Here is a 24,220-nt window from a genome sequence, read left to right as displayed (position 1 = left end):
AAAAGTCAATTTCTTTATTTGCTTAAATAACAATATAAAAATGAGACTCAGATGCCAGCATCGGGAACTCATACCAAATACTCATACAACTTAAAGAACATCATCCCAAATAAGAAACTATGTACAGAAGGTTCCTGACCCTCATTTCAAAACTGATTCTGATCTTTTGCATTTCGGGGCAGTGTTCCTGAACACTAAAATAAATCCATAAATAGATCACCTCTCCCCCATGTCTTAGAATCAGCAATAAAACCAAATGACTTGCTGAATATGCTTTGTTGAACTTCCTAAAACTTTGCATCAGGTTTGAGGCCATCCCATATAAGTGTCCAAAGCCCCTCTCTCTGCCCTTGGTTTCACCCCCCTCTCCAGTCCTACCCCACAGTGATCACCACATTCAACACAGCAATACAGTGTCCAATCAGGGTGATAAGAGAGAGTCTAGATTTTAATACTCTCTCCCCTATGGCCATGTGTTCCAGGCAATGTCCAATGGCTATGTTTATAACCCTGTTGGGCAGGCATGTAGATAATGGACATCTGGCAAATTGCCCATCTGAGCCAAACTGTTCTAATAGCCCACACGTTGCCTTTGTACAAAAATAAAAAGAAGCTCATTTCTCAAGATACTTTACTGTCATCAGGTAGAAAACTGCTATCATAAATCCACAAGTCTACAATGTCTAGGAAGTGAATAGCACGGCTTGGGGTAGGGTGTTCTCGGGCAGTGCACACCCATGCAACCATTCATGGCAATCCAGCTTAAAGCCTTTCCCCATGTCCTGAAAACTACCCAGATTTTAGCTATAGTCAGAATGACAACATACATGGACAAGGCACTGTGTAATTTTCAGAAATCTTCACATTTGTTTTCTCACTGACTCTGGGCAAAACCCCACGAGATGGGAGAGGTACAAGGCATCAGCGTCCCTTCTCTGGACATGGGATTATAGGACACAGGATTGGAAGGATTCTGAGAGACTAGAGATCCCCAGTCCATAGGTCTTCTCTCTGAGGCCTGCAGACCTCCTGAGAGGTGTCGGTAAATCCATACTGGCATTAAGCACTGTTGGTCAACGGAATTAATTACTTGTTGCACATGAATGCACATCTGGTTAAATGAATGTGGGTATTCTGGTGAGAAGTTAGACAAAAATGTATTTAAAAAAACTATGACTTGGGATGCCTGGGTGGCTCAGTTGGTTAAGCATCTGCCTTTGACTCAGCTCATAATCCTCGGGTCCTGGGATCAAACCCTACATTAGGCATCCTGATCAGTTGGAAGCCTGCTTCTCCATTTGCCTACAGCTCCCCTTCCTTGTGCCCTCTTTCTCTGACAAATAAATAAATAAAAACTTAAAAAAAAAAACAACTAATAAGACTCATTGGAAATTGACATCTAGAAAATGCTGGCCAGCTTTCCACAGGATAGTAGACATAGTTTTAGACCCTACCGATGAGGAAAATATAGTAAAAAATAAGTGTAGGAAAGTTGGTACTCTTATATGAAGGCTTTGACTCCTGGTCCAATGTTCAGGACTAGGGCCTATCAAAGTAGCTCCCCATTTCCTCCTACCTCCCAATCTAGAGAGAGAACTACGGGTTGCACAATTCCAGTGGAGGACCCAGGCCTCCCAAGGAATGCCTGGCAGAGTCGCCTGGATCTCAGGAGCTCTGACACTCGTTCGTCTCGTCATTCATTCCTTCAGCGAGGACTTAAGGACTGCCTCCAGCTCACTGGCGCGTAGTTAGCCACTGAGTGAAAGCACTGACCCTCCCCCCCCACCCCCCCCCCCGCACCACCGTTCAGAGACACTTGAGCACAGTGGAGTCAGAGGGATCCCATGGGCTGCATACGTAGTCGTGGCCAGAATCCAAGGTCTGGAGAGGAAGACAAACAAGTCTGGGTCTTGCAGCAAGTTTGGAGCAGGTCAGCAGGTGGTGCTCTGGTATCCTAACTCCCAGCACGTGCTCTCCTTTCCCCAGCATGGCTTCCTCGTCCAGCTAAGTGGGAGAGGGCTTCGTATGTCTCAGTCTCAGGAAGCCCAAGATGGCACCTGGGCGCAGACGGCCATCCCTTCTTGTCGTCATTCATATCTGTGAAGGTCCTGAGGAGGCCCCAAGCTGCCAATTATTTGAATAGGTCAAGGGAACTTGAGTTTAAAGCACAGCTTTTAATCTGGACTTTGGGTTTCATGACTTGCGATGTTCTGAAAGGAGAAAAAGAACATAGGTTTTAGCTATAGCCCCAATTACTTGTGGGTACCACTCTGATAGTAATAGATTTCTAATTATTAGCATAGCAACACAGCACACTAGTTGTCCCCTCTGGGTCTGGACTCACTCAGTACCTCCTATCGGCAGTGCTCTCCTGGTCCTTTCTCCCTATCCACAACCTCTCCATCCTTCAACATCAAAATCCATGCCTGCCACCCCCTGGAAGGCTTCCAGGACCAATGGCTTCATTGGCCTCAGTTACCACTAATTTGGCATTTTATAGGCACTTAATTTCATCATCAGGAAACATTCTGTTTTTTCCTATAGCAGAACCTTCCTCAGGCCCTCACAGCACCTTGCACAGCAGGGCCCAGTGGAGGTTCTCCGTACCTATTGGTCGAATGAATGAGTGAGTGAATGAATGAGTGAGTGAATGAATGATCAGTAAAACCAGAAGATGGAGCTGGGGCTACTGCGGATGTCAGAGCTGTTGTTTCTATAATATCTTTCACAAAGAACTCAGATCACTCTATAAGCAATAACCTAACCCATCCTAGAGGGCAGATTATCCATAATATCCCCATATCTGGGCAAAGATAATGAGGCTGAGGAAAGAGAAGTTGAAGGTCATAAGGAGTTTCCACCAGGAAAATAAGCGAACATAGAGCAGACCATTTGAATGACAGGATACTAGTATTATGAAATCAGATCAGCGTCCTTGAGAGATGCATCACGTGACTTTGAAAGGTAATTCCAGGAGAAGCAGAGTGTTTGCGTGATGGTGACATCATTGTAATAAAAGTCTAGGGATCATTTGGATATAGAAGTTCTTTTTTTTTTTTTTAAGATTTTTATTTACTTATTTGCAAGAGAGAGAGCACACATGAGAGAGAGCAATTGAGAGTACAAGCAGGGGGAGCGGCAGGCAGAAGAAGAAGCAGGTTCCTCAATGAGCAGGGAGCCCAATGCAGGACTCGATCCCAGGACCCTGGGACTAGGACCTGAGCCGAAGGCAGCCACTTAACCGACTGAGCCACCCAGGCGTCCCTGGATATAGAAGTTCTGTTTGTCCAATGCCAATAAACAGAATGCTTCCTCCCTTTATTTTTTTGTTTTAAGATTTTAAAAATTTATTTATTTGAGAGAGAGAGAGAAGGGGAGAGAGAGAGAACATGAGCAGGGGGCGGCAGAAGGATGGGCAGATTCCTCACTGAGCAGGGAGCCTAATGCAGGGCTCCATCCCAGGACCCTTAGATCATGATGTGAGCAGAAGGCAGATGCTTAACTGACTAAGCCACCCAGGTGCCCCAAGACCGCTTCCTTCTTTCAATGTCACACCTTCATTCGTTAGCCTCTGCACTAAAGATCTGGGTCAAATTGTCTGTAGGCAGGTTGTCTTAAGATGGGGAACACTGCTTATCAGAATCCACAGACAACATGAAAACTCAGACTTTAAAAAAAAAATAAGTGAGAAGTATTATTTCCAAAGGGACCATCTCAGAGCCTTAGGAGCACAGGGGCTTATTAGGAAATGCATGAAATTGATCAGAAGAGTGAGATCCAAGCTATTCTTAATCAATCAACCAAGACAAGGTCAGTGAAGGTCTGCCGCTCCTTGGAAGCCTTCCAGAACCAACAGCCCATGGACCTTCCCCATCTACCTCACCCATCGCTTGATACAGAATCTTCCTTTGCTTTGAGGTTTAAATTTTGTGACGGTCTTGACTTTGGGAAGCCAAACAGCACAACCCATGAAACAACGAGACGGCAAGTGAGAGTAACACCGGTCCAGGGCTCCATACCCAAATCAAAAAGGATGAAAATGCACAGATGATTAGGGATCAGAGCCAAATAAAGAAGGTACCGAGGATCCATTAAGGCCAGTGAGGGTTTTGGAAAAAAAAATGGTCCCTGTGGGTGTTGAGGCATCTCACTGGGCCTCTGTAAGGAGGTGGCATTTGAGTGAGCCCCACCCCGAAGGTCAAGAACTCAGCGTGGGGAAGGGAGAGTCCAGCAAGGGATCCTGGTCCTGTTGGGATCTGGAGCCTGTTGCCACTGGTTCTCACCTGCTGGGCCACCCGGCATGGGAAGTGAGCGTAGCTGTGTTGGCTGCGACCATAGCACAGGCCCATGAGCCTCAGGACCGCATGGCTTTCGTTGCCGGCAAATCTGTTAGACGAGCCGAAGGCAAAGTGGTAAGTTCTCTCGGTGAGGTGACCTTCTGGCTCTGCATGGTGGGCCTTCTGTCTCTGCAGGGTGGCTGCCAGCTTCCTGAGGGAGGAGTCTGAGAGCTTGTGTAAAAACCTCTTAAAGCTGGGGTGTCGTCGGATCTGGAAGCAGAGACGAGGGAGGCCATCAGGGATGGTGGCAGAGAGCTCCCTCCCACCAGCTGCCCTCTGCCCAGCTCCATGCACCCAGGCTGGGCTCCTCCCCATCCCACGGGAGCCTCTCAGACTCTGCTCTGCGAGGTTCAACTCCAAGCAGCAGAACAATGTGGGGAAAAAAGAAAAAAAAGAAAGAAAAGAAACAGGTCTCTGTATAACGGATGATAAATAGCAAAATAGCATTTACTAGCTGTGGGATTTCCCTGAGCCTCAGTATAGTCAGGGCATGGCAGTAATGATGTCTGGTGCCTGCACGGTATTGTTGGGGGAGGGGATTCAGTGAGGTTGTTTATGTAGAATGTTCCATGCGGAGTAGATGTTGGGTGAATTTCAGTTCCCATTCTTAGTTGTCCCCTCTTAATATCTAAGTGTCCTGGGTTGCGTTCTAAGGGCTCAGGGGCCGGTAGTTTATGTTGTAAGTGATGCAGGGAAACACTGATGGGGTGATGGAGATCTGGGAAAGGCTGGGAAGGCAGTCCACACACTCCAGCTACTGAGACTGGTCCTCACTGGCCACTCCAGGAGTGGGGGTAGAACATACTCCTCGGAGTTATCCCCATAAGGGGGGTGGTGATCATTCTGGCCTGCCATGTGGGTGGCAAAATTGTTCCAGAAGCCAGTCCTCAGGCAGAAGGACAGGGTGCTGGCAGTGGTGGGCTGGGCCAGTGTGCACCGTGGTGGTAAAGTGAGACACTCCCAGAGCCCGCCCTGCTCATGACCCATCCATAACTCGTGCGCATATCTGATACAGCGTATGTGGTCTGGGTCTGTCTCTCCAAGCAGACTGTGAGGCTTTCAAAGAGGGAGCTTTCTATTACAGGCTCTCCAGCAGGAGGGAAAAAGCTAAAAGCTTGAGAGAATTGCAGACCACATTGATGCTGAAATGTGGGCTGAGGCAGAGTGAAAAGGAAGCTCACAGAGGACACGATCAGTGGGACTGGCGGGCCGGACTTAGGGAAGGAGGCTTCTGGGGAGGTCGGACACAAGTGAAACCTCGAGGGGGATTTGGATTTGGGGAAGTCCTGGCCGGCAGGGTGAGCCCCATGGGTGTTATATTATTTTCAGCTAACATTTATCTCATCTGCTATGTGACTCGCATTTTCTATATATATATACTAAGCCTTGTCAAGTTGATATATAACCCCCATTTTGCAAAAGAGAAAACAGAGGCTCAGAGAGGTTAAGGGACATGCCCAAGGTCACTTGGATGCAGAGATATGGGGATTGAACTCAGGTCTCAGCTGTGGGATGATGAGGCCCCCCAGGGCCAGCCTCGGGGGTACTGAACAGCCCTTACCTGCTCCCCCAACTGGTCATCCACTTCTTGGAGAAGGTCCACCAGCCTCTGAATGATCAGCTCCTCTAAGGAAAATAAAGAAAGATCCGCGGACTGTTAATGAGCTCTGCAACAACTCGCCCTCCCATTACAGATGATATTGTTGTCTCTAAAGCACTTCTGAAGGGCAAGGAAAAATCTTCCCCGAAATTAGGGCTGGGGCATGAAAGCTTTACTTGAGTTTGCTTTATAGAAACTGAAAGGATGTTGGCCAGTCAAGGCTCACCTCACTTCCATTTGACACATGGGGAAACTGAGACCTCCCAATGTCCCCTGTCCAGGCTACTGAGTAGTGTGGTCAGGCATGGGAGTTGGGACCAGGAGCAGCTAATCAGAAAGCAGGGAGGGGGAAAGGCCACGGCCACAGATGCAACAAGAATGCGTCCATGAGGGGCGTGTGGGTGGCTCAGTAGTTAAGCTTCTGCTTTCGGCTCAGGTCATGATCCCAGGGTCCTGGGATTGAGCCCTGCATTGGGCTCCCTGCTCAGTGGGTGAGCCTGCTTCTCCCTCTCCCACTCCCCCTGTTGTGTTCCCTCTCTTGCTATGTCTCTCTAGGTCAAATAAGTAAATAAAATATCTAAAAAAAAAAAAAAAAAGAATGTATCCACCAGGCTGGGCTGCAAGACCTAATTGCACATACTCTGGATATTTGGTCCTTTTGGTATAAACTAGTGGCGGCTTGAAATCAGCCATGGTGGGAACACTTATACCATAGAAATCTGCAAATCCTGCGTATCTGGGTTCCCCACCAGGCCTACCTCCAGTCCCTTTGCCAGAACATCACTGGTTATGAGACCCAGGGCCAGCTGGGAATTTTATATGAAAGATTCAAGCAAACCAGGGGGGTGGCATGGGGTGAAGTGATACCCCGCGGAACAGACAGGTGCTCTGTAGCTGATGAGAACCTTCCACCTGCAACTTTGCCCCAGGAGCCCCAGCAGAAAGGCCAGCCCTGCCTCTTCCCGGTGCTGCTGGAGTCTCCTGGGGTGTTTGTCAGCACCTTCCCAGAGCCCGCTCGGATTCCCCTATGAGACCCACACAAGCAGAAGCCCTGGGGCAGCTGCTGCAGGAGAGGGCAAGGTGATACTAACTAGATTCGAACACTTCGTCCGGCTGCGGTTCCTCCTCCGGCTTGTGGCCTCTGATCTGGGAGAACACTTCTGAGGATCCAACAGGGGTCCCTTCTGTAGGTGAGGACTCCTGGACCTCGACATCGTCCAGATCTGAGGGCAGAAAGGAGATGGTGTGAGTGTGTTTTGCAAAAATCTCAAATCCACAAGCACATCACAGGGGTCCAGTTCCCGACAAGAAGCTGTCCAAAGGCACTGGCACCAGAGGGGTCCTGGTTTCCCAGGCTCCTCAGCGAGCCCTCAGCCCTGCAGGGCCCAGCTCAAAGTGCCTTCTTCACCCCCTCCAGAAATCTCCTTCTTCCTTTCTGCCGGCAGCCCTGTCTGCCTCCACATAGTCTGGGAGAAAATGGCAGGCCTGCCAACGGATCCCACTCGATCAGCCCGCTTCCCCTTCACTCCATGAGGCCTGACTGAGTCACTTTGCCTATGTGAGCCTCATTTTCTCCACCTGCCAAATGGGAATAACAAGACTGACTTCACGGGTTGCTAGGTGGTTAAATGAGATGACACACGTGACAGGGGCATGTAGGAGGCCCTCCTTTGAGGTCAAGGGAATCGCGGTGTACCTTGGCCTGTGGAGTTGTGAAAAGGCAGAGGCCCAGGCCACATCCTACTTCACCCAACCTGAGTCTCTGAACTTTTCTATTTTTGTGTGTTTATGTGTTTATGTATGGGGGAAGGGAGGGCTTGCATTGTGGGTGGGGGGTCCAGTGGGCGCCTGGCACCCACCCCCCTCCACAGCCCTCCCAACCCTCTCAGAGCAGAGAGCCAAGGTCAGGCCTGGGGCTGAGGCCCACGCAGGGGGAGGCCTGGGGCCCGAGGGAGCCTCTGTGACCATGGCAATGCTGGGCCTGCTCACCGAGGCTGCTGGAGGTGGAGGGCTGATGGCCCCCCACACACTGGGGCAGAAAGTTGGACCTCCTGTGTGGTCGGGACTCTGGGTTGGCGACGCCTGCAGTCCCCGCTCTCTTCGGTTCCTTGGAGCCGTGTTTCTTATGAGAAAAAGCTTTCTTAAAGCTGGACTTTTTCTCAGGGGATTTCCTTCTGCAGGGTGGGGACAGGCTTTCCATGGCCACCTCTGGTTCCTGGACTTGAAGCTGTTGTGGGGGAGATGAGAGAATACGTGTCAGGACCCCCAGATTGTGAGGAGATTGCGAGTGAGCTGGGGAAAGAGACCAGCACCCCTGAAACAAATGGAGACCCTGCTGTGGACCAGAGGGCAAGGCCTGTCCAGAACAAGGGTAGCCTGCAGCCACCGGGCTGGCTGGTAGAGGCTTCGGGAAGGAGGGAACAGAGCCCGGTTCTGGAAAGATGGAACACTGGGGGAGGGGCAGGGAAGTTCTTAGGCCAAGCAGGAGTGGGGGTGTCCACAGTCAGGGTCAGGATCTGTGTGGGGGAATGTCTGCCTCACCTTCTCTCCCCACTGCTCCTCTGCATCCTGGAGTAGGGCCGTGATCTTCTGGATGAATTCTTCTAAAAGGGAACAAAACGCTTGCTTATATTTGAGTGTGGAGAATAGCTTTTCTATGGTCAGCCCTCACTTCCTAAGACCCCAGTGGCTCCCTGGGTGAATCTGACAGGTTGCTAACTAGCATGCCCTTGTTGGTTGTCCCAGGCCTGGCCATGGGGACGAGGCAGAATTCCTCAAAAGTGGCCTGAGCTGGTTCCCTAGGAATCTACTCACTTCTTCGTTGGCCAGGCAGCACTTGCAATGCACCCGTTAAGAGTGAGGAAGATAACATAGGCCCCCGTCTCCAGGAGAAGGTGTCTCAAGGCCATCTGGAAAGGCTTGGTCCCCACAGGTCCCCTGACCCAGCACCTTCCTCCTCTTCCCTTCTCAATTCCCCTTCAAAGCACAGTTTCTGTGGGAAGCAGACAAGGCAGGACCGGGGATGTGGAGGAAGTGGATACTTCAAAGGTTCTCCAGACACACAGAACTGAAAGTTCTGCCAATGGTAAGGGAGTAAGAGCGACAGCACCACCGGTGTGTGGAACCTCGCCCCTAGGGCCCCTCCCCTCCCTCGTCTCCTCTGGACTTCTCCTGAGGCCCCGCTCTCAAGCTGGGCTCCAGAACCACCACTATAATAACAATAAAGGGCAGCTAACATTTAATAGCTCTGAATAGCTTATTCACTGCTCCAAGGCTCTGGACCCCGCCTGCTGTGCTCTGTGGAAGTCAAGGCCAGGTCACTGCCTCTTTCTGGGCCAGTTTCTTTTCTGGGTGGGGAGGGGTCAGGCCGCACAATTTCTACGGGGTCTTTGAGAAAAGGAGGGGGTACTAACTGAATTCCAAGGCTCTGTTGGTCTGCAAGGCCTCTTCGGGTCCCTGGCTTCCTGCCTGGGTGGCAAGCTCGAAGGGTCTTGGAGCCCCGCTGTCTGCGGACAGGGCCTCTTGGATGTGGGGTTCCTCCGAATCTGAGAAGCGAGAAGAAATGGTGGGTGTGTTTCATCTGTGTGAGGGGGTTAACTAACACAGAGAAGTTAGCAGAGGTTCTAAAGTCCACTCCATGGCTAGAGTGTAAAAAGGCCGTTCTGGGGCGAGATGAGCAGGGGGTCAGGGTCAAGGCTCTGAGGTACTGGTCCAGACCTTGCTCCCTTATCCCCTGGCACTTCTTAAACTGGCTTTCCCGGGCTTTGCCCTCCTGTCCTTCCTCCTCCAGTAACCTCATTCCTCCTCCAGCATCTCGGTGGTGTGGAGAGTAAAGGCCTGATTCCTTGGCATGAATTAACAAAGCAGGGCCAGAATTCCACCACTGGGGTTCTCTATTTGGTCCAAAACATTGCCCTTCCTTTTTAAAATGTAAATTTCCCTGCCCAGGACAAATGGCAAGTCTAGGCCATTTCTCCCTGCAACCCAGGTGGCAAGGTCTAGCCCTGGTCCCATCACTGGTGGGCCATGTGAACTTGAATGCATTGCTTGACCTCCCCAAGCCTCAGTTCCCTCATCTGTAAAATGGGGGTAACAATATGGCTATGAAAACTGATTGAGTATAGATACACAGTACGGAAGGGTCTTATTTTACAGATGAGGAGACTGAGGCAGAAACAGAGATGGGGAATGATGTAGAAAGTCCTGTCTCAGAGTCCAGGTGTCCTGCGTCCCAGGCTGCAGTTCCTTCCTACAAGTGCGACCCCCCTGCCGGGGTCAAGAGGCTGGAGCTGTGAAGCGATGGGGATGGCTGAGGAATTCCTCAACACAGTCTTCTCTGGGGCTTAGCTGGATTGCCTGCCTAGACAGTGAGGTTTCATGTGTGGAGGTCACCTGATATCATCCCTTCCTCCTCCCCACACTGCTTGGGCCAGAGCAAAAGTCAGAACTGGGACGGCAGCCCTTACAATGTCCAATATGAACCCGGGAGAAGGTTCCAGAGCTGGAGGCAGCTGCTTTGTTGCTAGTAACTCAGAGCCTACTTACCAGGGCTGCTGGAGGTGGAGGGCTGGTGGCCCCCCACACACAGGGGCAGAAAGTTGGGCCTCCTGAGCGGCCGGGACTCCGGGCTGGAAACATCTGCAGACCCCGCTCTCTTAGGCTCCTCAGAGCCATGTTTCTTGTGAGAAAAGGCTCTCTTGAGACTCGACTTCTTCTCTTGGGATTTCTTCCTGACGGCTGGTGCTGGGTTCTGTGGAACCACCTCTGGCCGAGGAGCTTGAAGCCGCTGTGGGAGAGATGAGAGAAATTGAGTCAGGACTGACCTTGAGGAGAGGGAAAAACTCCCCAAGAACCAACTGAAGAACAACCAAGTGCTTCAAGATGGCCCCAGGTGAGGGAGGTGACAGAACCCAGAGCAGGGGAGCACTGAGGCCTAGAAGGGCAGATGGGGCTTAAGCATAGAAGGGCAAGTGGGGGGGTGGACAGTGAGGATGAGGAAGTGGCAAGCCTCTGGGGGTCTACACAGACCATTTGCTCCTCACCTCCTTCTCCCACTGGTCTCCCACTCCTTGGAGAAATTCCACTATCATCCTGATGATAGTCTCCTCTGGAAGAAAATGAAATGCGCCCAGTTAGAATTAGCGAAATGCACCACATTTCTCTGTGTGCAGAGAACGCTTTCTAACGGCAGTCTTGGACTTCTGAGATCAACTTAGTTCTTCTGTATTGAGGGAACTCTTAAAACAGTTCCTCGGGCCACGGACGTGAGAAAAAGCACCATGTCCAGGAGCTAGTGTTTCCGAGAGAGAATTGGGAGATCCACAGGGAAAGGGGAGCTGGCCAAAGCACGAGTTCTTATGCAGGCTATCTCAGGTCAGTCCTTCAAGAGTTCAACCTGTATCCCACTGCTACCTTTGACCTTTACAGATTTGTGAATATCTGCTTTGGGTTTGGCAAGCTGTGTGACCTTGAGTAAATCTCTTAACCTCTCTGGACCTTCATCTCTTTCCCTGTGAAGTGTGAATCATCATCTCAGTTCTGCTTCCCTCAGATGGCTATCAGGCCATCAAAGAACGGTGCTGAGAAATACTGTGGGAGCCTCATACGATCTTCCCACCTGCCAAATTCCAGTGGGGAAATGGTGGTGACCCAGCCTAACTAAGGCGGAGGACAGAGGGACCCCAGCAGGCATGACACAGACGGCCTGCTCCATGGATGCCTCCACTAAGTCTTTACAGAGAAACCACAAACAACATAAATGTTTTTTTTTGATACCCCTGTCACCGACCCAGAGACAATATGCCCGGGAGTAGCCTCTGCTAGCTGCCAGCTGACTGCTTTATGCGAAAGAAAGTGCAAACAAGACTCCCTAGTCCCGGGCTGTCTACAGATTTTGTCACCCTCCCATTTCCCTTCCTCGCTTCTGTCTCATTTATAAATCTTGTTGGGCTTTTGTTCCTTGACTCAGTCTACCAGCTGATTTCCTCTAGTGTAAAAAAACAATTAGCATGTAAAACACACAGCCTGTAGACCAGCCAACTAAATTCTTTTAGCTATTCTTTGACAGATGCATAGATGTTTTATTTTCTTTTAAAATATGCCCATTCTTTATAGGGGCTTAGATTAATAGAGCATCACTATCGATTTTAGTAGGGGCAACAACAGTGTTGTGGTTGTGCGTGAGACTATACTCATTTCTTGGAGATGGGTGCTTAAGTATTTAAGGATGAAGGACCATTTTACTGAAAATGGCTCAGCAACAAAATTGCACACACACACACACACACACACACGAAGCAAATATTGGCCTCCATCAACAACTGGGAGTATATGAGTGTGCACAGAACTCTTCCACTTTTCCATATATGTAAATGTATATATAAATTCTATATACCAAAAAAAAAAAATCTATATTCCCTCTTCCATCTTCCTTCTATAACTTTAAAAAGACTAAAAAAAAAAAAAAAAAAAAGGCCCATGCTCATTAACACATAAGGCAGGAACATTTGCCAGTGGCTGTTCTAATTCCTGAGACTCCCTTCTGTGAAACTCTAAAATAAGTAAATGTGACCGGAAGCACCAGAAGGAGCAAGATCAGCACAGGCATTTTTGAAAGGGACCATCCAAGGTCTAAGCAGTCATCCAGAACAATCCATTTCAGTTGGTACGGGCCACCCCAGCTGCAGGGAAAGAGGACACTAAGTAGATTCTGACTCACTGTCAAGGTTTTTGAGCTCCTCTTCCCGCCAGTGACCTGTGGCTTGAGAAGAGCTCTCCGACACTCCAGGACCTCTGTCCTCAGTGGACAAGGACTGGTGGAGATCAGAACCTTCCCCACCTGGAAGAAAGCGGAAAGTCAGTGTATGTGTGGGGGTGTGAAGGCGTGCCCATGACATTCTTCTGACTTTGTTCATAAACACATTGAAATGGCACAGAGCTCACAGCAGAACAGGAACTGTAGCTCTAGGCTTAACCAAAAAACCAGAAACCTGCCAAGGTTTCCATTTGAAAACAGGCTGCTTCAATCAGGCATTCTTATTCTCATTAAAAACGTGGTCAGTTTGGGGGGCGCCTGGGTGGCTCAGTTGGTTGAATGTTCGGCTCAGGTCATGATCTCAGGGTTCAGGGATCACAAGCCCCTGTCCGGCTCCATGCTCAGCGGGAAGTCTGCTTGAGATTCTCTCTCTCCCTCTTCCTCTGCCCCTTTCCCAGCTTGTGTGTACCCTCTCTAAATAAATAAATAAATAAATAAAATCTTTAAAAAAACCCCAAAACAACCACCACCACCCATGGTGAATTTTGAGTGCTACAGGGCAAAGCTCTGTTTCCCTCCAGGTGCCTGCAGGCCCTTCCACTCCAGGACCCAAGTAAGAGTCAGGAAAGAAAGGCACCTTGGGGACCAGCTTCCTTATTTTCCAAATGAAGAACCAAAGGTCAGGGAGAGGACTTGCTCAAGGTCACAGAGCAAGTTTATTCCTGATACAGCCGAGCCTAGAACCTGCACACTCTTTCCCCCTCCTTGGCCCCACCCCCAGTCCTCTCACTTCTGGATTAAAGTCGTGGGCTGGGCTTCCCTTCTCACCTCCCATCCAGCCTAGCCTTCCCATCCCCTGCCTTGCCCCACCAGCCCCCCTACCCCAACCCCACCCTGAGCCAGCTCCGGGCCACGGTTATCCCAGGAGGTAGCAACTGTTTGTTATCCTCATTTTATGGATGGAAAAAAAAAAATGAGGCTCAGAGAGGAAAGTCGCCAGCCCCGGGGCACACTGGTGGCAGCCAGGTTTGACGGCAGGTTCTCAGCCACGGTGCTGTTCTGCCTCAAAGGAATTTCCCAGTGGAGCTGTCCCTGATGGTTGCCCTGCCTTCCAAGCCCCTCTGTTGAGAGATTTGGGGCCCCCGGCTTAGAGTACCCTAGCCCTTGGGGGTGAGGCGGGGGGGTGTGACCAGGCATGGTCTGCTCACCCTTAGGTACTGGGCCCAGGTCAGCCTCCTCAGAGTGCTGGGCAGCAGCCACCTTGGGCAGCCCTGTCTCTTGGCCTTCGGCCTCTTGATCTTGGGCCCCCTTGGTTTCCTCAGCAACATGTTTCTTGTGACTGTGTTTCTTTCGGCTGGCCTTCTTGTCGTGGGCTTTCTTCCTAGAAGCTGTGTCCCCCGGTATCTCAGGGGTTTCTGCAGGCTTGGAGAGGCTGTCCTTCCCCTTTGCCTTGTGGCTGCCCTTTTCTTTAGGCTCCTCCGGGCCTGTCCTCATAATGAAGTTTTTAAGGGTCTTCAGCCACCCCTGCTGGCCGCGCTTCTGGGCCTTGTCATTCTTGGTGTCCTGAGGAGGCCTCTGGTCACTGGGGAGAAACTCCTTGTTCTCCTCTGGGCTGAGGGCTGTGGCCATGGTGTCCTGAGCCTCCACAGACTGAGCTGGGTTCCGGGGACATCTGGTGCCATCGCTGGCCGTCCGGTGGAGCAGCCGCCTGGAGGGGGTGGTGAGCATGGGCAGGGACAGGCACTGGCAGTCCCATGACTCTGAGTCCCTCTTGGGGCCGTGTGACCTGTCCAGAGACCTGGCTCTCCTCCCTGACAGAGGCTTCTTGGGTCCCCGCAGATTCTCCATGGGCACTACGAACAAAGCAAACAGTTCCCTTACAAGAGCCCTACCACAGATGCGACCGCGGCCGGCCAGGCTGACCTGTGCTCTGAGCCACTGTGCCCATTCATGTGAGCGACAACCAACCCTCAGAGCTGTCGTCTCCATTCAATGCCTCAGCAGTCCCGGGAGGTTGGGCTAGCCTCATCCCCATTTTCCAGAGGAGGAAACTAAACCATGGAGGTCATGCCCCAAGTGTCACAGCCGGCAACTACCCCAGGGCACGGCCAGAAGGGACAAGGCCTTGCTGACACCCAGATTTTCATCCGTTGAGACTGACTGACTTCTCACCCCCACAGAACTGGAGGGTGATTATCTCATGTTGTTCTCAAACTTCTGAGTATGTGGTATTTTGTTATAGCAGCAATAGGAAACTAATACAGCTGGAGCCAGGGGCCCAGTCCTGCCCCTGGGGACTTCCGGCAGCTCGAGCATGCTTCCCCACCTGAAATATGCCAGTGACCTGAGGGTCTGTCGCACTGGCTGCCAGACTGTTTACAGGACAGCTCAGTAAATGGCAACTGTGCTCCTCCCATCACCCAGGCCAAAAATGTGAAGTCATCCAGACCCCAACCCATCTCCCCACCTCCTCCACTGACCCCCCTGGGTCAGTCTAGGCCCCAGCTCTGCTCACTGGGGCTACACAATACCTCCCAGTGGGTCCCTTCCCCGCCTGCCTTCCTTCTGCTCTTGTCCTCCTCCCAGTTTCTCCCCTCAGCAGCCATGGGGATACACCCTAAGTCAGAACATGTCACTGTGTTGCCTCCAACAGCTCCTCTTTCACTCAGAGTCAAAGTCAAAGTCAAAGTCAAAGTCGTTACCCTAACCACCAAGGCCCTGTACAACCTGGTCCCATTGCCCTTCTCGACACCTCTCAGCACTCACTCCATGCTCACAGCCCTGCTCCCTGCCTCAGGCTGTTCCCTCTTTCTAGAACATTCTTATGGTCTATTCCCTCACTTCCTTTAGGGCTTTGCTCAAATGTCACCTTCCCAGAGAGGCCCTCCCTGTGCATCCCCCAATAAGCACATCTTCTCCCGCATTACTACGTCATGTTATGCAATATCACATCTCTCTCTGTGTCACTGTTATCTTCTGAGTCTCTCTTCCTTCCCTCTGTTTTGCAAGGTCTTGTATCCTGAGCACCTAGCCCTCCATAAGCCCTCCTTCAATAATGAATAAATGTACAAAACAAAGTTTTAGTGAACAAAGTTTAGTAAACTCTAGTCAAAGTCTAGTAAACCTTACTAAACAAAGTTTAGTAAACAAAGTTTAGGGGGCGCCTGGTTGGCTCAGTTGGTTAAGCGACTGCCTTCAGCTCAGGTCATGATCCTGGAGTCCCAGGATCGAGTCCCACATTGGGCTTTCTGCTCAGCAGGGAGTCTGCTTCTCCCGCTGACCTCTCTCCTCTCATGCTTTCTCTCTCTCTAATAAGTAAATAAATAAAATCTTAAAAACAACAACAACAACAACAAAGTTTAGTAAACTCTATAATACATAAGGTGTCTTTGGGTGTGTAGTTGACGTAAAGCCAACATGTCTGGACTGGTCTCATCTTACAACAGTGGGAGCCCTTCCTTGGTCCACCCAGAAGGAAGCAGCTGCCATGGAAAGAGTGACAGAAAGAATCATCTCCTCCTGAGCAGTGTTTTAAGCAGGGCAGGCTGTGAGCAGTGCACTTTGCATGTCTTTAATCCAAAACTCCGGTGGTTCCCGATTCTTTCAAGGTTGTTCAGAAACACTTTACCCTTTGGTGCAAATTAAAAGAAAAATAAAATATGGTCTTGAATCCCAAATCTGAGCCCCCAGAGATTGCTATGGAATTTAAATCCATGGACAGGCTATTCTACTTTGTAATTATAGTCTTATTATGCATTTACTAAGTATTAGTGTATTACATATTCATGAATTATGTATTTACATCATATCTCCTGCATTAACCAACTAATTCATTACTTTATGTTTTTTAAAAGATCTTATTTATTTATTTGACAGAGAGAGAAAGAGAATTAGGGAGAGGGAGAGGGAGAAGCAGTCTCCCCACTGAGCAGAGAGCCCAATGGAGGGGCTTGATCCCAGGACTCTGGGATCACAACCTGAGCCAAAGGCAGACGTTTAATAACTGAGCCACCCAGGCACCCCTAGTTCTTTATTTTAAAACGTGCTTTCTCATATTCTAGCTAAGAGATGCAAATAATAATCTATAATTGTAGTTTCAGATGTGTGCGAATCCATGTGAATATGAGGAAAATACATAGAGAGAGAGAGAAAGGACAGGCATGGGAGAAATACTGGGGGATTTGAAGGTGAGCGTAACTTTTAGGATGTTGTCCCTCTTTCGAGCACGGGTATGGGAAGAAGGGACTGGGAAGGGTGGCCAGAGGCCCCAGGTACCAGCAGTACAGCTGGGTGTCCACACATGGACAATCTTGGAGAAAATGAGAAAACGGGCTGGGGAGGAAGCAGGAAATTTGGAAGGCTTTATTTGTTGTTTAATGTTCCTTCAAAGGAACATCTGAGTTACACCAAACCTTTAGCACTCTGTGCCTGCATCTTATATGGAATTAACGAATGCTCTCGAAAGCCTGGGAAGTTTATGGTCATGCTTTTGAAAAGTGGTGTGGGATAGGCTACGTGGAAGAAATCATAGAAGAAAATATTTTCTTTCTTCTCATTTATGTCTTTCAACAATGTTCAATAAGCACCCGCCAAGTACCAGGGATCAGGCTCAGTGCTGGGGATATAAGGAACGAGAGGCAGGTTGTGCCCTCAGAGAGAATGTTCTGGTCTTCTTTAGATGGGCACCACAGTAAGTGGTAGTGAAGGTAATGGTCTATTCCCCTGAGAGCTGCTCTCTCTTTAGTAGCACACGGTCTTAGGAGAAGATAAATTTAGGTTGAAGGTTTATTTAATTCAAGATCCAAGTAAATTGGGCCAGAAATATTTACTGAGTGGTGTCAGGGTTCTCTCTGCCTTTTCTGTATATTCCTGCGGTCAGGGCATGTTGGATGGGGTTGGCCGAGAGGCTGTTTGATAACAAAACCACCGAACCAGCCAAACACAGCAGAACACCCTCGTTCAGCTCAGCCCCTCTTCTTCCTGTGCTAACTTGGCTCCAGCGGCGGGGCTGGGAGTGGTGGGGGGGTGGGGGTGCATGGCAGGGAGGGTCGGAGCATCCTTCCCAGCTAATGGGAACAGAGCCGCAGTAATCGTTTAAAAGCTGTCATTGCTATGGAAACGGTTCCCACCATTGCTGATGGTCGCAGTGTCCTCCTACTGTCTTTGAAGGACACGCTGCTACTTCTCATCAGAGCATCGGTATAATTCCACCAGACAGTGGTGTCCTTCTCGATGTTTTCTCAAGGAAACTGCCTTGATTTGGCCGCCCCCTCCCAGAACATCGACGCCCTGGGCCTGAGGGAGGCCAGGGAGAGCAGCAGCTGCCGAAGCCCCAGAGGCTGACTGGCAGAAGCCTTTCCGAGGGTTTCCCCAGAGAGGAGAGACCCAGGATCTCTCAAGTTCTCCTCATTCCAAACCAGGGACCTCGTCCTCCCTTAAGGGTCTACAGCATTCAATACTGCGTTCACATGGCCTCTCTACTTCCTTGAAACTCTGCCCTCCCTGGGCGGCCATGACCTGGCTCAGCCCAGCCTCCCTCTACCTCTCTGACCAGCGCTCCTCTGTGATGCTCCAAAGATCCTCTCTCCATATGCCCGCAGGGAGTGGAGAGAGTGCGGCTGGCCCAGGAGGTAACGCCCACCCTCCCCCAGGAGACACCAGGAAGAGCCTCCTGTTGGCCAATGTGTCTTCAGACTCTTAAAGTCTCTAAGCCCTGATTGTGTTTACACACACACCCCACACACCCCAAATTTCTCCCAAATTCTATGTGTGCTGAAATTAAATCTTTCTAGAATTTCTAATTATAATTTTCTGCCTATCTAGAATTCAGCAAAGCAAAACTTTCTCTTTCCTTCCTCTTTCTTTTCCATGTTCCATGCCCCTGCCCTGTTGGTGGTCCACCCACTCTCGGCCGTGCGGGGAATTCCACCCTGTCCTGGAAGTAGGTGCAGACCAGGAACCCTGAGACAGCAGCCACCCCTGACTAGCGAGGGACCCCAGCTGCTCTCGTAAACTCGTTTATGACCTTAGCAGAAAGTGGACTTTGGAACAAAGTCCCGGCCTGCTCCAAAACCTCCCAGGTGAGACACAAAGCTCAAGTCTTCTGATAAGCTTCGATCCAGGTGGGTGACGTGTTCACAACCACCACCGCCCACCAGAGAAAGCCCGAAGAGCTGACCTTGAGGGACCGGGGAGCGGGACGTTTGCCAACTTCTTCGAAGCGTGCTGCCATCTTTGTTTTATTGTCTGAATGATAACACTGACCTCATCTCTACTCCATTCGCTCCTTCACTCCTCTGGCCCCATTACTCTGTAACTGCTCTGGCTCCGGTTCACAGACAGGTTCTGTGGCTCCCCTTCTCCGCCCTGGGCTTCACACAACTGATGTGAACAGACGGCTGGACAATCTGATGGAGTGCCCGTGGTGCCCATGTGGGGGCCCAAGGTCAACACCTGCAGACACTCATTGCCGTAGGCTGGATGTTTGTGTGTGTCCCCCCACCCCCACACCTCGATATTAGGAGGCAGGGTCTTTGGGAGGTGATTAGGTCATGAAAGCAGAACACTTTTAAAAGAGACGGGCTCCCTTGCCCCTTCCACCAGGTAAGGGCACCCTGAGAAGGGGAGTACCTGTAGAGGTCCCCAAGAGACACCAAAGCTGCTGGTGCCCTGTTCTTGAACTTGCAGCCTCCAGAATGGTGAGAAATAAAGGTCTGTTGTTTAAGCCACCCTGGTTGGGGGCCACAGCAGCCCAAATGGGCTCACACACTCGTGGGTCACAGAAACAAACTCTAACACACATAAGCCTACGTGGCTTCCTAACCGTGTTATTTTTCTTAAACCAAATGCAAGGGAGTAACAGAGTCTATTTGCCGCCACACCACCGGCTCCCTCCCCAGGCTGAGAGAGAGGATCCCAGCCTGCCCTGTTCCCAGTGGGGACCACCCTGCCTAGAGAGTTCTCAGCATTTGCAGAACAAAGAAGCAAGACACAGATACATGCAGATTCGACCTGTCACCTGTGTGCTGCCCCCAGAATGTCCAGAATGCTCTGGATGGTCCTCTGAATTGGTCCAGATGCAAAGCCATGACCCAGCGACCCTGACAGGCTGGGGGTGGGAAACTGAGGCTCTGAACAGTCGAGAGACTTGCCTGGGCGCCCGCAGCCAGGAAGCGTAGTGAATTGGGGCTTGAATCCACCTCCTTGATTTCTAAATCCTTCCTTTTCTCTCCTACACCAAGGGGCCTTCTGTAAATACAAACACACACCCAGGGACCTACTGGTCCACATGCATGGAGTTAACCAGATCTATAGACACACATGCTGTGAGCTGCCCACATGGAGTCCCATGTCGCACATCCTTGGAATGGACGCCTGTGCCTGAGTCAAAGATTGTAAACACCAGGAGGGGCTCATAGACCCCTGGACTAGAGCCAATCAGGAGGCTGGAGGGTCAAGGGTTATACCCTAAGGTCACACTTGCTTCTCACTGGCATAGGCAGCCCATAGACACTCCTAACTCCTGGTGTGGGAGCTGTGTGCGTCCAAGTTCAAAGCCTTCAACCTGGGCTCCCACAGCGATGTAGGTCCCATGGGAAGCTCCCACACCCCCCACATGCCATGCAGGGAGGGAGGGTGGAAAGACCTTCCACCTCCACCGGCCAGAATCAAGTGGAGGGTGAGGCTGTCATCTTTTCTTTCAACACTGTCCTAGTCCTGTGCCCACCTCTCAGGTGTTAGACTGCAGTGATTCAAGGTGTTTCTTCTCCTTTCATTCCTCATAGGGTCCAGGAGCCAGAAGGGACCAGAGAAGGATCTGGCCCCACCTCTCATATAGGATTCCTTTAGGCCACATTCCTGGCAGGGAGACTTGTCACCCATACTGGAACACTTCCTGCAGTGGGAAATTTCCACCCTTCGAGACAGGGGATTCCACACAGAATCAGGCCAGCCTATATATTTTTTTTTTTAAGGAAGTCCTCCTTAGACTAAGCTGAAGTCACCAGCAGCAGTCCCTCTCACGTGAGTGCAGGGCGTGTTGCCCTTTGAGTTCTCTCTGTCCCCATCCATCATCCCGATCACCGAAGTCACCTCAAATCACATGTTTTCTAGACCTGTCCTCCTCCTGGGTACCCTGCCCCTGGTAGTCACCTGCTGGTCCTCGTCCACTTCAAAACATGAGGCCTAGGCCTGGAAAGGGGCTCCAGCCAGGGCCCAACCCCGGCAGAGGATGGGATCTTTGCATAAAGCCTCCGACCACTGGGCATCTGAGCAGCCACATGGCACCGTTGGGGGTGCCAGTTCAGAGTAAAAGGTGGACTTTGACCGTCTGCCTGTTCCTTATCATCACTGCCAAAACACACTGACGCCTGGTGCCTGTTTTCCAAAAGGCTAGGATTTGCATCTCTTGAGGATGTTTCCAAAACCACAAGAAAGAACTACCTAATGGTGGAGTTTCAGGCACTAGGACCCAGCAGTGGGGCAGACTTGGGGCAGGGGTAGTGTGGTGATCATTTCCAAAGCTGGAAAACCCCTAAGATAACCACCACTCCCCACCATCCAACACTAGACTGTGCTCTGCTCGTGTCCCATATGGTCCCCAAGCCATCATGTCCTGTATCCAGGACCACAAGCACTGCAATGCTATCATCCCCTCCTCAAATTGTTGTCAGAGCCACAGGCCACCAGAACTCTTCCTACGATCTTCCTGCCCTTGGACTAACTTCTAAGAACGTTAAAGTGTTAGAAATTGAATTGAGCCATGGGTAATAACAATACCTCCTGTTTATGTAAGGTTTTCTTTTACTATGGACCTTCCCATAAAGTCTCTAACTTGACCTCTACAACGTTCAATAAGGAAACAAGCAAGAGAGATGGGTAAGGCTGCTCCCATTTTATAGGTGAGGAAACTGAGGCCCCAAAAAGGGACTGTCCTCACTCAGGGTTGCTGGGCTAGTAAGCAGCAGGCTTGGGACTTGAACTCAGCACTTGTAGTAAGTTCAAGTTAGTTCAGAGCTCTTTGCAGCGTTGAGATTACATCACTGAAGTCGGCACTGTCTTTCTAGAGTTGCAGAAACTAAGGCCTAGGGAAAGCCCAACAAGCTAGAAGCAGACCTGGAGTTTGACTCAGAGTCCTGGGTCTGCCCCTACTTTCAGGACCCTGAGATACCCACTACTCTAGCCCCCTAAAGAGAGAATATCGTTCAACTAACCTTAGACCACAGAAGTCACTGCCGTCACAGAACACCTTTGGCCAGGATCTCCAGACCAGGGTCTCTGCGTCAGGAACCCCCGCAGTGTCTGGGTACCACTTCCTGTTGGCTGGAAGTTGGACCCAGAGGGTAATCCCCCTGGCTCACCCAGGGAGAAGATGTTGCTATTGCTGCTGCCAGTTTCCAGTGTCTCCGAAGATATTTTGGTCACCGTAAATTTATATCCTAACTCCCAGGAGCTGAGCTCATGGGCAGCCAATCCAGAGAGCCAGGGTCAAGTTTGCAAGCTACGGCCTCACCCTGTCCTATCACAGGGCTGCTTCCTGCTCCTCCAGTGATAGGAGGCTTACCTCAGCTACCTGGGGGAGGGGAAAAAAAACCCAGTTTCATTTGATGACTTACCTATTACATCCAAACATCAACAAGAAACCAATACCAGAAAATAACCTTGGACCTGGCAGGATGAAAACCAGTCCATGGAAGAGAAAACAGGCCTTTATGGGAAAAGCAGGTGGTTGAGGCTGAAGAAGGAGGTGCTTTATCTCCTTCACCTTCAGCTCTCCCGAAAGAGGGAAAGCTCTAAAAAGAAAGGTCATTGAATGCAATATGTATACTCCTTGAGTTGGAGGAAAAACTCAGGAGAAGTTGATAAGGGACATGTTTTCCAAATCCCGCTACCCCTGGAAAGGGTCGCCCTGAATCTTGACAGATCATTCTAAGACATCTTGAAAATTCACATGTTCATTTACTGTAATGCCTGAATTTTTTTAAGGGCATCTATACATGTTTATAATAAAAAAAGAAGAACTAGTTCTATTGAAACAAAAGCAAAAGTTGGCAGAAATCCAGTTTTGGTTAATTGACATGGGGAGGCATTGCAAAGTAAATATTGAAAGCACCACGCTTTGGAGGCACCCGGGCCTGGAACCATATGCCAGCTGTGTGACCTCTGGCCAGGGACACAGTATCTCTGAGTTTGTTTCTCATTTAAAAACTAAGTAGTCACCTTAAAGGTTGACTGTAGGGCCAAATGTGATAGTGTTCCTAAGGAAAAAACAAGGAAGTGTACTGAGTGCAGGACCCTTTCTTTCTTCCTTCCTTCCCTTCTTTTTTTTCTCTTTCTTTCTCTCTCTCTCTCTCTTTCTTTCTTTCTTTCTTTCTTTCCTGATTTTATTTATTTATCGGAGAGAGAGAGCATGAGCAGTGGAGGAGGAGGCAGAGCCAGAAGGAGAAGCAGACACCCCGCCCCTCCCCGAGCAGGGAGCCTGACAACACCTGGTTCCATCCCCGGACCCCAGGATCATGACCTGAGCTGAAGGCAGAGGCTTAACCAACTGAGCCACCCAGGCGCTCCTCCATCCTTTCTGTGTATTAAGAATGTCTAGCCCCTAGTAAGTACTCAATAAAGGGCCAATAATTTATTATTGGTAGCATGGTTACTAATGTTTTATTCATTCTGCCAGCAAAGAGGTTTGGGATCCAGCTATGGGCTGGGCACTGTCTCAACATTGGACTTAGAGGGTTGATTAGAACAAGAGATGACCCAGGCTTCAACAAGGGTTAAATGATATCTCCATCCCTCCAACGTTTTCTTTCCTTTTATTTAAAGAAACTGCATTTTCTCAGCCTGGTTCTCCAGTTTGGCTGTGCATCCTGCCTGCTCTTTCTCACTCAGACGTGAATAAGGCCCTCCCAGCCCTCAGGGTGATCGGTATAGTCTGGAGGAGAGACACATAGAAGCACCACGCAAGCAGGTGGGAGGGAATGGGCCGTATTGTGTCAGGGGCACAGAGTGTCGGTTTGGGTGGGTGAAAGAGATCTAGAGATGGCTGGTAGTCCGGTTGTACAACAAAGTCAATGCACTTAATGTCCCTGGGCTGTAGACCTTAAAAATGGTTAAAATGATAAATTTCAGAGGACACCCTCTCCCCTGCTGCTCCCCCTGCTTATGCGTGCTTTCTCTCTCTGTCAAATAATAAAAAAAATCTTTAAAGAAAGACGGTAAATTTCATGGTATGTATATTTTACCACAATTTTTAAAAAAAGGCAGATGGAAGAGCAGGGGCAGAGCCAAGGGGGGCATTGGTTTTGCACAAAGTTACTCTATGGACCCCGTAAGTCCATCTGCAGGTACATATAATCCTGGGTTCTCACAGGAGGGAGAGCCATCCTGGGGCCATTATGGGCATCAGGGGTCAGAGGGGCAACCTAGCCCTGGCCCTGTGCCTGTCAAACACCACGCCTTGGGCAGGGATCTGTGGGGAGACACTGGCAGCGGCCTGGGACCAGAGCTGGCTACGTATGTGATGTGTGAGGC

The 24,220-nt window shown here is 50.2% G+C and overlaps 1 protein-coding gene across 1 annotated transcript; it reads right to left on the bottom strand.

The window, feature by feature from the left end:
* On the bottom strand, positions 1–22,097 carry BNIP5 (BCL2 interacting protein 5). The gene is made up of 12 exons (XM_082732309.1): positions 21,904–22,097; positions 13,900–14,544; positions 12,656–12,775; positions 10,980–11,044; positions 10,483–10,723; positions 9,351–9,482; positions 8,479–8,540; positions 7,927–8,164; positions 7,029–7,160; positions 5,899–5,963; positions 4,284–4,547; positions 1–2,210 (listed from the first exon to the last, which is right to left on the bottom strand). Exons 2-12 carry the CDS (start codon positions 14,537–14,539, stop codon positions 2,175–2,177), a joined length of 1,995 nt encoding a protein of 664 aa, XP_082588435.1. The 5' UTR covers positions 14,540–14,544; positions 21,904–22,097; the 3' UTR covers positions 1–2,174.
* Between the last annotated feature and the right edge of the window lie 2,123 nt (positions 22,098–24,220).

Source organism: Mustela nivalis, assembly GCF_964662115.1.
Source record: "Mustela nivalis genome assembly, chromosome: 5".
NCBI lineage: Eukaryota > Metazoa > Chordata > Mammalia > Carnivora > Mustelidae > Mustela > Mustela nivalis.
Note: the sequence above shows the minus strand (reverse complement) of the source record. Positions and strands in the feature narration are given on the sequence as shown.